This window comes from Mus caroli, unplaced genomic scaffold, assembly GCF_978045245.1.
Source record: "Mus caroli unplaced genomic scaffold, Mus_caroli_1 scaffold_3, whole genome shotgun sequence".
Classification (NCBI taxonomy): domain Eukaryota; kingdom Metazoa; phylum Chordata; class Mammalia; order Rodentia; family Muridae; genus Mus; species Mus caroli.
This window is the reverse complement of record NW_028227258.1, coordinates 63,238,146-63,256,582: the sequence shown is the minus strand read 5'-3', so window position 1 is coordinate 63,256,582 and position 18,437 is coordinate 63,238,146. Positions and strand designations below refer to the sequence as shown.

The 18,437-nt window shown below is 43.1% G+C and overlaps 1 protein-coding gene across 6 annotated transcripts in view; it reads right to left on the bottom strand.

Annotated features, from left to right (window-relative positions):
* Pde4dip (phosphodiesterase 4D interacting protein) overlaps positions 1-18,437 on the bottom strand; it is a 201,453-nt gene that overhangs the window by 141,709 nt on the left and 41,307 nt on the right. For all 6 annotated transcript variants that reach the window (XR_003836187.2, XM_029475071.2, XM_085835632.1 and 3 more), the window contains exons 2-3: positions 17,537-17,592; positions 15,517-15,668 (exon numbers count right to left, since the gene is read on the bottom strand). Coding sequence is in view for 5 of the 6 variants with exons in the window: in XM_029475071.2 (XP_029330931.2) it covers positions 15,517-15,668; positions 17,537-17,592 (208 nt within the window). In the remaining variant the exon portion in view is untranslated. The remainder of the gene's footprint in view (positions 1-15,516; positions 15,669-17,536; positions 17,593-18,437) is intronic.

Here is an 18,437-nt window from a genome sequence, read left to right as displayed (position 1 = left end):
ATATATATATATATAATTTAAGCATCCACTTCTTCCCTAACCTACCTACTCTCCATCTTCCCTGTTCTTTCTGGACCTTCATAACAATTCCAGTCAACCTTTCCCAAGTATCCAGAGGTCACACACAAAGGTGAAGACAGCCCCAAAGAGTGGCATAGCTACACAGTTGGTCATGACATGTTAAGGTGTGTTTTATACTGTAATCTTACAAATTTGTGTCTATCAAACTTTTTACATTTTGCATTGCTATACACTCATATACTCATATATATATATATATACACAATTATTCAATTATGCATTATTATTTGATATTTCCTACTTGTCTTTCTGAGAGTGACCTGCTGGATTAACTTACTGAACAGAGAATAAGTCTTACCCTGTAGTTTGGGAAACATTGACACTGAGAGAACCCAGAATGAAGGATGATCAATTACTGCTGGGATGATAGCAACGAATGCTTTGCCAACAACTGAACTTACACTTGACCACGAGAAACAGAAAAAGCTTGAGTAAATCAGGTGGCTTCAGGAGTGTGCAATGGAATTGTCTATTCTTCTGAGAAAACAAGATTGTAAGGAGGAACATGTGTCTTATAATGATGAGGAAAATTTTTCACATTAAGAAATCTACTCACTTAAAAATCCGCACATAAAAATTCTTCATGTCTATTAAATCCTTAACTTTCAGAATAAATGAAGTCCATTGAGATTTAGTGACAATGAGGATAAAAACTAGAACTCACAACTCACTTTTCTGAGCCCTGTGGTAAGTTCCTGGAATCTCAGCTTCTTGGGAAGCAGAGGCAGGAGGATTGCTGCTTCCCAGAAGTTTGAGGTCAGCCTGGAGAACCTAGTGCGACCGTGTCTCACATACACTAACAAACTTTCTGGGACTAGTTCTACTATGAAATATCTGTGTGGCCTGAGGGTGTACCTCTCCACACATAGAACCGTCCTCATCTAGAACACGAAATGCTGAGAAGACGGTATGAAATGACTGGGAACAGGTAGGTAATGGTTATTATCACTTCCACTTTGCTCAAAGGATTATAGATAGTGTGTAGCTAGGTTTTGGCTGTCTACTTGAATCCTCTTTCTTAAATCACATATAATAATTTCATAAAAGGCTTTAATTAGAGAAATTAAAGTATATGAGACTTAAGGATATTCCCCTGCAGCTGAGATGTTTCCTGCACTGATTTCTATGCCTTTGTTCTCTTTCCACCCCCTCCTGCCCCTTTACTGGGTGGTTGGGTGGTTTGGATTGGTTTAGGCCAGTGCCTTCATGTCAGTAAGTTCTTACCCTTCTAAGTTTTCTTTCTCTACAGGCTTTCTCCACTAAATGGTTTAATCCACTTAGGATGCTATGTTTTTATCTCTCAAGTGATACCTTACCTTAGTCTTCTTGACCAAGAACTAGCCCACACACCCAAAGTTTTGCTGGAGAGTGCAACTTGAACCCCCATCCTCACAACCCACTTCATGACAAACACTCCAGCACAAGTCCAAGCATGTCAAACAGACTCTACCAAAGCGTCTTCTACTCTTCATACTGTAGCCAAGGAAATGCCTTCAAAACTCCAATCTTGTCAGAACACTTCATGGGCAACTCACCCATCTCTTAGGCTAAAGAGAAAACTAGATCACATTTCTTTAAGACAGTCCATCCCTTCTCTTCTTTCAAGTCTTAGTTGGAATTCCATCAAAATCACGCTTTCCCTACCCTGACGGACCTCCCCTTTCGAACTCCCAGTCAGGCAAACACCAAGTGTTCACGTGCTGCCTTTTGCTGTTGCTTTTATCCTCTTGGTGGGTGGCTGAGATTATTTAGGGTCCTTTGACTTCCCATGTAAACTCTAACCTTGCCCATCTATGGCCACCCGAGTAAAGGACCACTGAGTTCTATGTCTGCTCTTAGAGCCTGTGCGACAGCCGAAGACTGCTTCTGCAGTAACAGTCGTTCCCACAGTGTGGCTACAGGCTGCTTATGATTATTTCAACCGGAATAGAGTGGTTTGGGGGCTGGCAAGGAATATTTTGATTTTGTGCCCATATTCTCTTGGCTTTGTATTTATAAAGCACTCCCTAAAATAATCATTGGAGTTGATAAGTATTCTATATTTTGTGATAAGATTTACTAATCCACTTTCTTATCAATAAGTTAGCGTGCCTAGAATTTCCTCCTAAAGTAGATCTCAGGAGAATGACAGGAGCCAAGAACTTTCATACCTCAAACATAAAGGGATAGGACACATTGCCCGCCTCCAGCTGACCTTATAATGAATAGTGCCCCTCCTCCACGCCTCCCTGACTCCTCTGAGTCATACAATAACTAGACCTTCCTCACTTCTCCACAGTGCCAGACACTGTCCCTCCCCTACCCTCAAAGCCTTAAAATAGACTCCTTTGCCCTTCTGGATGGTGTGAAGCCCACCCCTTCCCTTCAGACCCCAGTACACTCTCTTCTAGCAGTAAATAAATCTTGTGACCTCCTCTGCCTCCATATCTCCTGTTGAGTTTGGAACTTTGTAAAAGTTTTTTTTTTCCCTTAATAGTTCCAAAGAAATCACACTTTCTTAAAATGGTAGTTGTAGGAAAATTATATCTTGTTCACTTACCTTCCTAAGTTCATCTGCCCATGAGAAGAACTTCTTCTGGGAGGTTTATATTAGCCTCACTGGCAGAAATCACCACTTGAACATTAATATCTCATACTTGTGACATCTCAGTCTGCATTCCTGATCATCCCTAGACAACATTCTTTCCTCGTTGGAGCCAGTTCCTATGTGTTGCAAGGCAAGATTTGTGGTTGGTGAGACTGAAGCCTTTGAGTCACTCCTGACTCAGTCTCTCACAGACACCATCTCATGTGACTGCAGATCCCACTGTCTATAACACACATGCATTAGAAATACAGATCACAGATGGCAGGTGCCACCACCACAGCATCTCTTGTACTGTGTCCCAGATGCCATGACCTCTCCCCTGAGTTACGTGAGCAGCCCCCTTTCCCCGTGTCCCCGCTTCTATCCCTGATGCTGATCATCAATCCTGAGCACAGTGCCTCTGGGACCAGGTTGAAATGCACCATGGTGCTGGAAGCTACTATCCTCCCCGAATCTAACTCCATGTCGATGGTGATGGTGGTTCATTAGCCCTTAAAGTGCAGGCCCAGGTGGGTCTGGATCCCCTTCCCTCCTCCCTTCCCCTCTCTTCCCCTCCCACCCCACTACTCCCCTCCTCTTCCCTTCTCTCTGCTGGGTTCCCACCTGCTCATGCTGTCCCACCTACACTGACTCTTCTTGTTCTTTCTCAAATGCAGTAAAGAGCCTTGTTCCTCAGGGCTTCTGAGATGGCTGGTCCTTCACCGTGCTGTGCTCCTGCCCTAGATAGCTGCCAAATCTTCTTCCTATGAAGGGCCTCATTTAAGACTAGAGCCCATCCCATACCTTAGCCCAACAGTCCTTGTCACCCTAAGATTCCATTCCATTATAGGGTCTTAGATTCTGCACACTGACCCATTTATCTTAAATTTCTCTCAGTCAGCATGCACTCTCTATGAAAAAACTGGAGTGGGTCTGCTTTACCCCCAGTACCAAAAATGATGCCTAGTGTACAGGAGGCACTCAGTACATGAGTGCTGAATGAAAGAACAGACCGATAATTAAATTACTAGCTCTCTGTTCTCCATGGGTTTGATTAGACTTAAATTCCATCTGCAACCCTGACGTCATTTCTCCTTAGAAACGGGTTGTCTTATATATATATATATATTTAGAGTAAATATATAAAGTATATATATTTAAAGTATATATTAAAGTATTATATATATAAAGTACTCTAGCAAACTAAAGTTAACTGCACAATCTGGACTTGCTACAAGAGTTCTGAACCAATGAGTATGTGAAAATTACAACACAAGGACATTGTGAACTCCGCAAATAGGACGAACAAAATGAATTCGTCAGGGGAGCTTGTCCAGAAAGGTTCCACAGAGAACTGGCACTTCTTTCTCCTTAAAGAAGCAATCAGGTCTGCATGGACGGAGGCAGCACGGAGAAGCCAAATATAAGAGGACAGAGAGCTAAGTTGGCTCAAGTCTAGGGCACCGCACTAGGAGCTTGGAGAGAACCCTGCCGAGAAGAGCTTGGCAGTCAGTGAGGACCTAAGAGTTTCCTTTTTGAAGCAGGTTCTGATGGGGAGAGTAGGGCTGAGATGAGGAGAAAGATGGTGGGGGAGGGAGGGCTAGGAACTGCAGGTCAGCGAGGCTCTTTCCTTGTTTTTTTCTTCCTTCCTTCCTTCCTTCTTCCTTCCTTCCTTCCTTCCTTCCTTCCTTCCTTCCTTCCTTCCTTCCTTCCTTCCTTCCTTTCTTCCTTCCTTATTTTCTTCCTAACTTCCTTCCTTCCTTCCTTCCTTCCTTCCTTCCTTCCTTCCTTCCTTTCTTTCTTGCTTTTTGTTTATTTGTTTACTGTTTTTGTTTTGTAGCGTTGAAAGCAAAATCCCACATACTGGGCTATATATACTTTGCCCTAGTACTTCACGATCTGGAGAAGGTCCACTTTGCTTAAGACAGAAACTACAGGCTCTAAGCATGTCGACTTAGCTCTTTCTTTTGCCCTCATTATCTTTACTCTTCTTTCAAAACATTTTCCTTCCAGAGATAAATGGCTCTCCTCTGTTCCTTCCTGAGTTTCCTCTTTCTACAGCTTCCATAATATATTAGTCCAGTCTTGAAATAAGACTGTAATAATGACTCCATCGTTGCCAGCAGGAGGAAGAGAATTACCACCCAGCTGTCGCATGTCATGCTCCATTAACAAACCCAACTGTCAAGTCAGCCTTTAAAAAACTCAGCTTGACATTTGCTTAATCATATTCAGACCCCCCAGATAGCTCCTATAATGGAATTGCTTGAAAACATATTATTCTCTTTGCAGTTTTTATCCTAAAAACATGTCCCTCTTCACTAGAATTGATTAATCATCTGAATAGACTCATTGTTTTCAACTGTAATATAATTTCTATAATTTAAACTCAACAAACTGGATGTCAGTGATATTTCATATTTTGTGTTGTTTGTGGGGGGGGGGGCATAGCAAAATGGCAAACCAAGAGATGGAAGGAAAATGTTTTTAGCATCCCCGTGTGATGTATTTAGACTACCTGGGATATGGCATGGACCAGTTTTAAGGGAATTTCCAGAAAGGCTTAACTAAGGAGGGTAGACCTACCCTGAATGTGGGAAATACTACACCCACCATGGCCTCAGTCTAACTGAGCAAAGCTTCCTGCCTGTGGGTGGCCTGTAACCAGCCACCTCATGTTCCCTTAGCAGCCAGGGCTGCTCTTATTGCAACACCCCCTCTCAAATTGTGAGGCAAACTCTCCTTCCTTCATTCTTGTCAGGTATTTGGTTATGGCAACCAGAAAGGTACTTACTATACCCCTGATAGCTAATTATCTACTTATTTAAAAATAATGTGAGATCATATGTGAATATATCCAGAGGCAACAATACTGTGCAAAAACCAATCACTTTAGAGCCAAGGACACTCAAGTTCAAATGTGGGCTTTGCTATTTTCTAACTGTGTGAGTCGGGGGAGCTTCAGAGAGGTTGAGAATGAAAAAGCTGGGGGTAGGGAGGAGTGGGTCTCAGGGGCTGCCAGGATGACTGCAGTCACATATAATATTTGCAGAGGTGACTTCTAGACGGCAGTTATTTTAACAATTAGCTCATTATCCTTCATGCACTCTTGTTGCTTGTGAAACTGTTGGTAAAAATAAAACTGTTGTAAAAGAAGCAAAACTAGGAATTACAAGGAGTCAGGGGCAGGGGAAAACATTCATTTTGTAAAGATCAATTGCCTCTTGAGTAGCATTGGACATTGTGAATTTATGGCCACATACTGCGTGTTAGTGAGAGAGAGTAAACTTCCTGTCTGGAGAAGGACTTCGGTGGGACCACTAAACACTTGCCACGGGCACTGCTCAGGGTCTTCGAAGATCAGCAAGAGAGAACTTTTAAGATCTCTGACCAACTTGATTCTTCCGTGTTTGAATGTTTAATTACGGTAGTTCTGTAGATACGGTTATACCGTGTCTGTTACAGCAATCATCCTGTATAGGATTTACGGTGTAGGTAGCATTTTCATGTTTATTTCATTACATCCTTAACACCACCCTTGAGGTACAAGAGTAAGGATGACAACGCCAGACCACACTTCCCGAAGCACAGTTATCAGGACCTCAGCTGGGACACCTGTGACCTCTGTGAGCCTATGACACACCCGTGACTAATGAGGTACTTCCTCTTCTGCCTCAGGCCTCCAATATCTTTTCAAAGTCCATCTAAACTGTAAGTAATTGCCCCTGTGCCCTTGGGGAACCTTCTTGAGACTCTACATTTTTTTAAAAATCCTTCTCTCTATTTTCAAGATAACTACACCAAAGTCAGCTCTCAGAAAATTATACGGTGTTACCGTATGACCCAGAAACCCTCTCCTCACTACAAATCCAAAGAATGAATACAAACAGCTCTGTAAAGCACGAACACCACGCCTGCCCCAGCACCACTCGTGAGAGTTCAAAGTGGGAATGTTCCAAGTGTTCTCGAACTGACAAATGCATAAAAAACGGACGGTATCCTTATACGAGAACACTGTTCGGCTGTAAGAATGATATTCTACCACACGGGCAAGTCCTGAAAGCATTTACTAACGGGAAAAGGCAGGCACAGAAGGCCAGATGCTGTATAACTCCACTGTAGGAAATGCTCAGAATGGACAGATCTATGGAGAACAGTAGACCAGTGATTTTCAGGGGACAGAGCAAGGGGAAAACATGGAGAGGCTGTAATGAGCATAAGGCTTCTTTCTGGGGTGTAGAAATGTTCTGGAATTAGGTATCAATTGACAACTGCACAACTGGAAATATACACTCTTCAAGGATAAATTTTGTGTGGTACTTAAATTGAGTTTTAATAAAGCTGCCATAGAAGAAGGAGGAGGAGGAGGAAGAGGAAGAAGAAGAGGATGAGGAGGAAGAGGAAGAAGAAGAGGAGGAGGAGAAGGAGGAGGAGGAGAAGAAGAGGGCGGGGTAGGAGGAGGAGGAGAAGGAGGAGGAGGAGGAGGGGAAGAGGAGGAGGAGGAGGAGAAGAACCAGTGAATGTTAAATAGTTGATCCTAAATGGATCACAGGTTCTAACAGAAAGTCTACCTACATATCCTAAGTGGCCTTCACTATCCATTAGTTATGGTTAAGTTTTATCATAAGAAAGTTTTACTGTAATCCTCAGATAAAATGGCGCAAAACATGATCCACTCTACATTTTGACACAAGGAAAACATACCCACTAGGCAATCTGCATGAACATGTATGGCATTTTCCCAGGACTAACAGACTAACAAGGAGAATCAAAATCATGCAATTTGTTCTTCCATTCCCCAAACCCTTTCACTGCAACACACAGGCTCTGCTCAGCATCCCAGATGCCAGCTATGAATTCTACAAGGGCCTGGCTTTTTTTTTCCCCGCTTTGAGACTGGACAGTAAACAAGAGATTGAAACTACCATATCATTCCTGAAGCTCCAGAGTCATTTAAATGCCAAACTATGGAAACCATTCTGCTTTCTGCCCTACAACTCAGCAGCACACTGGTGCCCACACTTGGCATCCTTCTCTGGAAATAGCCAGCCCGATGACAAGAGAGCTCATGCAGAAGCCCATCTTGGGCAGTGTCCTCGGTCACATAAAGGATGAGGATCCAAATGACGTCCCTTATGCCATCCCCCGCCATGCTCGCACACCCATGCCACCCACAGTCCTGGAATAGCAAGGCATCATCAATCCCCTCACACCAGAGCATGGGAATAAACACAAAACAAAGCAAACAACTCCCCTGGCCACCAGAAATAGATGGCCCAGCCAGAAATAACGCTGCCCGAGACAGTAACGTGAGAGTCGGCAGAAGTGACAGGCGGGCTGCGGTGATCTAGTAGTACTCAAGGACTCTCCGGATCTAAACTAGATCCTCTACCAGTCAACAATACCAGGACTTGGGTGTGTCCACAGTGGGCTCAACTTAGAGAGCTCAGTTGCTGAGCTTCTGCAATAAAAGGGAAGCTACCAAGCAGTGGTCTTGTTTGTGCCTCCCGGTTTTCAGTAACCTCGGGGCTGGCGAGGTGGTTCAGTGGGTAAGAGCACTTGCTATGAAATCGAGAGGACCTGAGTTCAAATCCACAGAACCCATGTAAAAGCCAGGTAGATGGCTCTGTTTGCCTGTAAGCTACAGGTTCAGTAAGAGACTGCCTCAGAAGTAAGGTGGAGAAATAGATATACCTCTGTGTGTGTGTGTGTGTGTGTGTGTGTGTGTGTGTGTGTGTGTGTGCAGGTGCACCTACACACACACACACACCACATCACATCAAGATTTCCAGTTGCTCTCTTTCTCAGTGGCTGGCATAACCTAGCACAGCATGCTTGCCGTGTATCAGACACTCTATCTCCATATCTAGTAATGAAAAGAATAGATTTTGCTGCTCTACCAAAGAAGCTGAGTTCAGTGCCCAGCACCCACACAGCAGCTCTAGCCTGTAACTCCAGTTCCAGGGGATCTGACACCCTCACAGGGACATACAGGCAGCAAAATACCAATATACATAAAATAAAAATAAATTTTTAAAAAAAGAGGCGGGGGAAGGCACATCTGATTTCAACATCTTCCTGGTAAACCATTTTAAACACATCCTAGTTAAGACTGGGTAAATTTTAAAGTCTTTAGATACCTCGCAGGCCATATAGACTTTTTCATTTTCTTTTCCATTTTCAACTCCTCTCCATGTTCCTTGTCAGCATGCTCTCAGACTGTTGACCAGCTCTAGTCCCTTCCCTCATCCACAGCCTGACTCATGCTTTTATTTCTGCATGGAAGATGCCTCACATTCTGTACCAGTCCCTAACCTGCCTTCCTCCTGTTGAATAAAATTAAAATGAAGAGCAGCCCCAGAGAACACAGGCACAGTGACAGTTGGGTCTTCTGAGCAAACATAACTTTGATTTTCAAATGTAGCAGAAGCTTAGCAAATGGCTTTTGCAAAGCTGGTTATAAAGACTGGAACCGAAGCTCACCGAATCAGAAGTGTCAATCAACCAAAATAAACATAAGAAACGATACAAATGGAGACGTTCTAATGGAACAGATCAAGTGAGGAAACGCTGTGACTGCAACTAATAGAAATAACTTTCTTCAGTTCAAACCACTCAGTCGTTTCCATACTCTCCTTGTAAGCATTTCTTTGACATTTTGTCTCTGGGACAGGTAGCCCCTTATACCAGGGTGTTTTCACATTTGCAAATTACTCCAAGAAAAAGTAAAAATTTTATTGTGTTCTCTTTTTAGACATTCTTCCAGGTCCCCAGTCAAGTGCAGTTTTCTCTAGGAATCTTCCCCTCCACCATGCCCAGAATCATTCTAAGAGCACAAGCTACATATTTTGTTAAGACCCTTGACTTCCATCATAGCAATGATAACATTCCGATGTGTTTTAATTTGCAGACCAGACCATTGGTTTTGCTCTGTAGTTCTTAAGCAAAAAAAAATTAAATAATTTTATATGTAAGTTAGGAGTGAAACTTTGCTGAAGGTCTGTGGAATGACTGCATCCCATTTTAAAAGAAAAAAAAAACAATTATGCTTGTGGATATTGAAAGTTTAGAATTTTCTCTTCTTATCTAATAATGTTCCAGATGTCTGAAGGCATCTGTGGAAACTAAACCAGTATACTTGAGATGCTATGGTAATGGAAGTGTAAATCCTCTCTCAAAAATAAAATTCAGTTTGCCAGTAACATTAATGTTTCAAGGCTGTGATTAGAGGGAAACAAGACATACGGAACCTGCAGACCCTAACGTGACCCAGATTCACCTAAATTAGCAAAGGATACTCAGCCATAGTAATGCAGTTCCCTGAGGGAAGAATCCTCTTATTGTGATTGAGTCTTTCTCCTTCTCTCTCTTCCTTCCTCTCTTTTTTCTTTCCTTTCTTCTTCCTTTTTTCCTCCTATAGATTTTGTGACCCAAGTGGAAAAGTTTGCCAGGGTGGGTGGGACCTCATGAGGCTGACTCACTGTGGTTAGAGCCAGCAGCCTGCCGGAGAAAGCTGGCTTCAGTGTACGGCTAGAAAATGCTGTCGATGGTTTTGAAGGCATGTTCATATTAAAGGCATCATTGCTAGAAAATAGGTAATCAGGGAAAGGCAACAGAGGCCTGCTCTCGATTATAAAACACATATACCCTTCTTGAGCTCTTTTATACCTCGGACCATTCTGATCTATGTATAAAGCCACACTGTACATGTTCACCAATGGAATCCCCTCTCTGAATGGTTGGTCCTTCCATCTCCCAAGACAATTGGAGCCGGCAGCATTACTGAGGCTCTGCATGATTGGGGGAGAGTTATTTGGACTTTTGTCTCTTCGCTGGTGTAATAGATGTAATATGAGTATCTATCTCCTAAGTTAGCAACGTGAGCAAGAACTAGTTGAAATAGCAACTAGTTGAAATAGCATGTTACAGAGTTAGAAAAGCCTTGAGTATATAGAAAGTACTCCATGAACATCATTATTATTTACCAGGGACACAATTCTCTTAATTATCCCATCAAAAAGTATTTTTAAAACTCTCTGTTTCCTTCCCTTCTTCTATCTCTTTGGTTTTGTCAGTGGCTGAGTGACATTTTTCCCTCCTGCTCCATCGTTAACACACAGATACCTGCTTTAAAATCTGTCACTCATGATGGATACTGAGTCACGGCAGGAGAGCCGCAAGATCTACGGGAATAGTTGGTCTTCAATAGTTTTCAACAAATTTGCTGCTGAACATTTATTGAGTATAGGTTGTATACTGCATTACACTAGATGCTATAAACTGGCTGAGGGTAAGCGTGGAGTCTGAATTAGAATATGCTTTATGATTAGAGAAACCATCCTAACAAACAAAAGGAGAAACTCGGTGCCTTAGTCAAAACTCAGTCAAAACTGTTTAAGATAAACAGGTGTTAACCAGGTGGAGAAAGAGAGAAAGGTTTCCTGGCATAGAAACCACCAGAAACAAAGACATAGAAGAAGACAGCTGTGCATCACGCATGGGTTGGGACTTTGATTCACGCAATGAATGTGTGAGATGATATTCTGATATGAAAGGAATTTTTTGCTTAGCTGGGAAGATCTGGTAGAATTCTACTCTGCATCAGCTCTAACAGAGGAACTTAGAATTTCATTCCCAAGTGGGATCCTTCATTAGCACCTGATACCCAGAAAGTAAGGCTGAGCAGTTCCTTTCTAAGCCCTCCAGGCAGGCATTATCCACCCTATTTCATTCACTTACTACTGTTGATAGAGTGTTGAGAATGGACACACAGAAAAGAGAGCCCCTGGCTTATCCATCCAACTTCTTTTGTCACATTTATACATTAACATCTGTGGTGGTTCTAATAGGAATGGCCCCCACAGACTCTCATGTGTTTGAATGCTTAGTCCATGTGGAATCGCACTATTAGGAGGCGTAGCCTTGTTGGAGTAGGTGTGGCCTTGTTAGAGGAAGTGTGTCACCGTGGGGGTAGACTTTGAGGTCTCTATGCTCAAGTTTCTCCTAATGTGGAATCAAAGTCTTCTCCTGGCTGCCCCAGGAGATTCTGATCGAGATGTAGAATTCTTGGTTCCTCCAGCACCAAGTCTGCCTGCATGCTGCCATGCTCACACCCCATGGTGATAATGGACTGACCCTCTGAAACTGAAAGCCAGCCCCAACAAAATGTTTGCCTTTATAAGAGTTGTCTTCCTCATGGTATCTCTTTACAGCAATAAAACCCTAAGAAAAAGTAATGGTCATTTTCCCTAGTTATGTTCTGGCTCCATAGCACACCAGTGTTTACATTTTGGGTCTGCTGGATCTTACTTTGTGTCATGTGCAGTTTGAGCTTGCTGAGACGTTGCCTCTAGAAGTGAGGTTGCTCCCCCACCCACTTCAGACCCAAACACATGTATGCCCATTGTCCTCCGATTAGCTGGGCCTCCCTAACTCTGACAGGGAGGGAGAAGAACAGCAAAACAACCCAAGAGCGAGAACACCATGCCCTGGAGAGCAGCTAGAAGGTAAACCGTCTCCAACAGAGGTTATGATGGCTCATCCCAAGTTATAAAACTCCCCACAGAGGGAAAGAGAAGCTGAAAAGGTATCCATGGGAAAATCCTATGTGAGAAGCTCATCCATAGAGAAAGCTCAAGCAGAACTCCCAGCGGATTGCCTCAGCCTCCCCAGTCAGCTTCTGCTGGATGTTAGAGCTCCGAGATGATGATGGTGTCTCTAGCTGTTGCTATTCATTCTTTTACCAGGGATTCTCACCCAGTGTGCTCTGCCAGGAATCAGTATTGGGAACTCTAGGACCACTTTAAGGGGCTTCCCCACTTGACTACTGCTGGATGTTTTGAGCATCCAATTTAATCATATTTGCTCTATCTATCTATCTATCTATCTATCTATCTATCTATCTATCTATCTATCTAGTTATTTATCATATTTATCTATTGCTCTATCTATCATATCTATCTATCTATCATATCTACCTGTCTATTGATCTATCTATTTCACTTGTTATTTTTCTCTTACTTTGGCCTCCTGTGTACATAATAAATATAATAAATTCACTCATTCAAAACAAAACTATGGCCATCGTATATTGTGCTGGCTACTTCTTACATCAACTTGACACAGCTATAGTCATCTAAAAGGAGGGCACCTCAATTGAAAAAAACGCTTCCAGAATATATAGCTGTAAACAGGCAAGTCTGTTGGGCATTTTATTAAGTGGTGATTGATGAGGTAGGGCCCAGTCTCCTGGGCTGGTAGTCTTGGGTTCTGTAAGAGAGCAGATTGAGCAGGCTATGAAGAACGAGCCAGTAAATAGACTCCTCCATGTCCTCTGTGTCAGCTCCTGCTCTGTTTGAGTTCCTGTCCTGACTTTCTTTGATGATGAGCAGTGATGTGGAAGTGTAAGCCAAATAAACCCTTTTCTCCCCAAGTTGCTTTGACTGGGGTGTTTCATCACAGCAATACTAATACAGAACATGTTGAAATCAGAGTAACTCCCAGGTAACTCCCTAGAATTCCTGCATCAGAAAACATTTTCAAAGGAATCACATTACTGGTGAATCACTGTTTACTGAGCCAGATCCTTTAATATTTCTTCTTTTCTTATCTGGACTCCTTTCTTATCTCCCTCTAGCCCAACCTCTCATGGACTCATTCTATGCATATCCTTCTTCCTTTGCCCTCAATGTCCCCTTCATTTGGAATTTTATATCTCTGAGTAGGAAACTTAATCTCAGCCAGTGTACAGCATCTGTAACAGGTAGCCTCTGCAAGAAAGCCATTCCACACTCCTTTAATAAGATTAGACACATTCTCTCTGCATCTCAAATTATATGGTCCTTATTGTTACAGATCATAATGTTAGTTATGTTGTTACATTACCATGTGGTTAGTCATGCAATGTCTGGACTTCCTAACATGGAAATGAAGGGCAGGGACATTCTCACATGCTTCTTGTTCTGATCAGGATGAATCCTAGCTGCTCATCCCAAGCCTGTGCTGCTTTGACATGCTCGACAAGCCCTGGAGGAATGAAGCCCTGTCTGGTACAAAACCTTCAACATAGCTCTCAGGAAGCCCCTACCTGTCCTTTATCCCAAGGCCATGGAATACATGTTTTTAAACTTACAGAGCATGCCCTGATATTTTCTCCACTTTTAGGGTAGGGCATTGGAATGTGTCCTCAGTGCTCAGCAATGTTTTCCAAAGCAATGATTTCTCTGATTGTCACATCCCCGTCAGATGTACAAAATAGATGTGAGTGTTTAAGGGTGAACACACAGATTAGCACTCCATGAAACAGAAATTGAGTTTTGCTATTTCTCTCAACACCTAGAGAACAAGGTGACCTGAACTGTCAAATCAGAGGACTCAGGAGTTACATCTGGAATCCAGCTGACCTTGTTAGTCCCCCAGCTCAGCCTCACAGCATCCAGTCATTCATCCCATCAGTGGACCTGATATTCCTCAGTCTTAAGCTCTCCACTGCCTCTCACCAAAAGGAGTCACAACACACTTTGCCTTTCAGAGGCACCCCTCTCAGATGCTGAGATGCTCTGCATAAGTGCCTGCCTCTTGAGCAGCAGCAGATCCAAAAGGTTGGGGAAAGGAGCATGTGAAGTTGCTACCACACCTACTCTCGTCACCATTATCACCCACAGAATATATCTGGAAGGATGTATTTGTGGTCCTAGGGAATGTCTGTAATTATGACTTGAAGAAGGTCAGAGTAAATGCATGGTAACGCAACTTCTTTTGACTTTATTGTGCTATGGTCATAGGGATCCCCTGTGGACTGAAAGGAAACCCATTGGTCTGACAACCTATGTATAAGTACTCAAGAGATGCCCACTCCTTGGGTATCCCCCAGAGGGCACCAAAGACCTGTTTCCCTTTTTAGAACATGGGCATGAGACTTTCTGAGAGTCTCCTCTTGGGTGGTATAAATACAGATTCTATTGTACAGATTTCTGAGGGCTAACCCAGCATGCAGGGAGCTGGGAATCTGCACTATACCATTGGGTTCTGTTCTTGGCCAAATCTATGGATATTTAAGAAGTCCATCTTAGGATCGCTGTTGCGGTGAAGAAACATCATGATCATACCAACTCTTATAAAACAAAACATTTCATTGGAGCTGGCTTACAGTCTCAGAGGTTTAGTTCATTATCATCATGGTGGGAAACATGGTATCATGCAGTGCCGGCAGACTTGGTGCTGGGAGAGCCAAGCGTTCTACATCTTGATCCCCAGCAGCCAGCAGCAGGAGACTGGATCCCTTTCACACTGGGTGTGCATTTAAGACCTCAAAGCCTGCCTGCCTCCACAGTGATACACCTCCTCTAATAAGGCCACATCTCCTCCATTATGGCTACACCTCCTCCATTAAGGCCACACCTCCTAATTTTGCCACTCTACTATGGCCAAACATTCAAAACCATGAATCTATGGATGCCATAGCTGTTCAAACCACACAGAGTCTGAAGCAACTTCACTTGATTTTTGCTAAAAAGCAAATGGCTCTCTCATTGAGCTCCCTGATAGAACAGACAGTATCTAGCTTTCTGGCATTGTCCAAGCTGGCAATAGAGAAAATTGCCCTGAGCTCACTATGTTGCAAGTACAGCTTTCTCCAGGTGTCATTTAACCTTCCTGGGCCGTCTAAAAAGTGAACTAGGAAGATGACCAATAAAACAGAATTCACCAGTATCAGCAATTGATCTCCCATGGGCTCTAGCAAAGAGCTAAAAGCATATACTTAGGGTGCATACATTCTCAAAAGGGTCACCATTATGATGGCTGAGCCATACTCCGAAATATAAATCATATTTTTACAATAAAATCCTGATTCCATATTTCTGTCTCACCTTCTCAAAGTCTCGAAGAGCCTGGGTCTGTACCAGAGGGGGCTTCTCAAATGCTCTCAAGGAGTGCGCCTGCGCGAAGGGAATCCTCTCAGCACTTCTCCAGGTCTGCGACTGAACGGGAGGACCTCGATCTTTAGTGTCACTGAGAAAAGCTGGCAAGGAAACAGAACAATAAGAAAAAGAGTATTGCATAATGAAGGCAGCATGGCTGTTCTAACTGGCACGTGCCAGCAGAAGTTCTGCAGAACATGAACCAACTGTAGGTCATATAGAAAGAATTCACACACAATATCATATGTGGGGCTTGCTACTAATGCTCTCTGGTAAATCCTTGGTCATAGCTTATGTCCATGCCTCTTTGTGACATGATAGCCATACTCCGTCTCTACCCAAGTTGGCCAAGTGACATGGACTCACCAACAAGTCACACAAGAATTACCCTACATGTGTCAGGAACAGAGGACTTGTGACACTGCTTTTCTGCTCTCGGCTTCTTACCTCAGCATTCACGGTGCTGCAGCACCAAGTTCTCAGAGCAGGGGCACATGAAAAGATAAGGAATTGGCTCCCCCATCAAACATGACTCAAGAGGGCCACAGATGAGGGCACAACTGGGATTATGATCTGAAGTAATAAAAAAAAATGTAGAAAACAAATCTTTCCTTGGCTGATAGAAGGAAACAATGAGCTGCTATTAACCAAACTATTCTCTTTGCATTAAGAAGAGTAAGAGCCACATGGACGCACATGACATATGGAGTTCCAGTCTGAGGACAAGTGAAAACAAATGGGCCCTGGATGGCCCTGACTTCATTGAGAAGGTAGCTATGGCCCTGACTGACTTCATGGAGACGCTCTCTAGACACAAGGATAAAGTAGACTTTAAGGCAAATCGTCACTCTGTGCTCTATTTCTTCCCCTCTCTCCCTTCCTTCCTGTCTCCTCCTGTCCCAGTTGTGAACTTGTCAGAAGAACTGTGTCATTGTTTCAATCTTGAATGTTCCTCAAAAGCTCAAATGCTAAAGGCTGGCTGGACAGCCTATAGCACTTGTGGGAGGTGGAAACTGGAGTTAATAGATGGAAGACAGGTTTCTGAGGGCAAGTCCTCAAAGAGGTTATAGGGACCTTGGCCCTTTGCCTCTGTCTTTGCTGCTCAGTTGTCCTGAGGTAGGCATGTCTCCTCAGCTATGGACTCCTGTTGTGAAGGGCTGCCTCACCACAAGCCACGTGGGAAACAGAGCCAAGCAACCACAGGCCCCTGAAACCAGGGGCCAAAGGGAAACCTCCTTTCCAGCTGCTCTGAGGAAGCATAAATGTGTTCCCATCATCTTCCTAGAGCGTTTATGTGTGCTCAGCAGAGACTTAAATTCATCCGTGTTAAATGGAAAAGGCACTTTGAAGAAAAAGTGAAGGTGAATCTGTAAATTATGAAAGAGAAATGGAAACTTCTACGAGAGAGAGAGAGTAAGAAAGGAAGAGGAAGAGAACAAGAGGTGGGCTGTCCATACTTTGATCTTATACTTGAAACATCCCTGGCTGTGCATGTACAGGAGCAGGTGCACTGTAACTATGGCAGCAAGAACAGTAAATGAGATTTAGGAAGTGCGTATTTCTAGACAAGAAGAATTCTGATCACTTCATCGCCTCTCTAAGAGCTCCATCACTATTATACTCATTTTAATGGGGCATCAGAGTAGAGATTTCATTTTGATGGCATAATTTATTTTACTCATTTGCAAGCAACTTTAATCTTGCAATCCTAGCCTCATTAAAAGTATGAAGAATTCACAGAAGTGAATTTTGCGTTATGATTGACTGCTCTGTGCTGTTTCCTAGCACATACAATTACATACAGGCGATTTCCAACTAGGGAATTATATACTTCAGTGGTGTATGCAGATTTGGAAATTCATAAAAATTTGAGGAGACTCCCATTATGGACTGGAAGAGCCTCAAATAAAGGAAATGATAATTGACAAGAAACAGTGACGAGAAAGGGCACAGTCCACAGCATCCTTACCTGCTGCACTGCTTGTTCTGGGTACCATCTCTCCATCATCTTCTCCAAAATAATGTCTATGAAAGAAAGCATAGGTTAATTAATGTAACTAATGAGGTATATGATGACACATCTGTGTGCTGGCCTCACCCATTTCTTCACAGTAGTCATTACACTCTTGACAAAGATCTTAACTGCTGTGGTCAATGATGGCAAAAGCATAGAGAATTTAATTAGTATAAGGGCTTGGTGAGACAGACTTTAAAGCCAGATAAGGAGGGTATCAACCTCATGAAGAGCAGGAGCAAAAAGATTTTCTATCGGGAGGCAACAGCCATGGTCCTTAGTCAAGAAAGTGTTAGAGGGATGCAGGGAGCAACCAGACCAAGCTGAACCTTCTTAGAAAACAAAGAATAACAAAGGATCAAATACTTAGAGTTCACATAGAGTGTTCCAGATGCTGAGTGAGGCTATATGAAGTGAGGAAAAAAAAAAAAAAGAATGGTGTTCTAGTTCCCTTCTCTGCTGCTGTGATAGATAGCATGACCAAAGAAACTTGGGAGAGGAAATGGTCTATTTCAGCGTACACTCCCAGACAATAGTCCATCCCTAAGGAGATTCAGAAAGGAACTCAAGCAGGAACTTGGAGCAGAAATAACAGAGGAAAGGTGTTTGCTGGCTGAGGCTCCCTTTGATCTGGCTTGTATTCAGCCAGCATCTTTTAATAGCTCAGAACCACCTGCCTAGGGTTGGAACTGCCCACGGTGGGCTGAACCCTCCCACATCGATCAGCAATCAGGACAATGGCCACAGGCCAATCTGAGCTGAGACTCTGTCTTCTGAGGTGACTCCTAGTTGTGTCAAGTTGAGGATGAAAAGTAGCCAAGGGCGTATGGGGAGAATCGATATCCAAGTGTGAGGA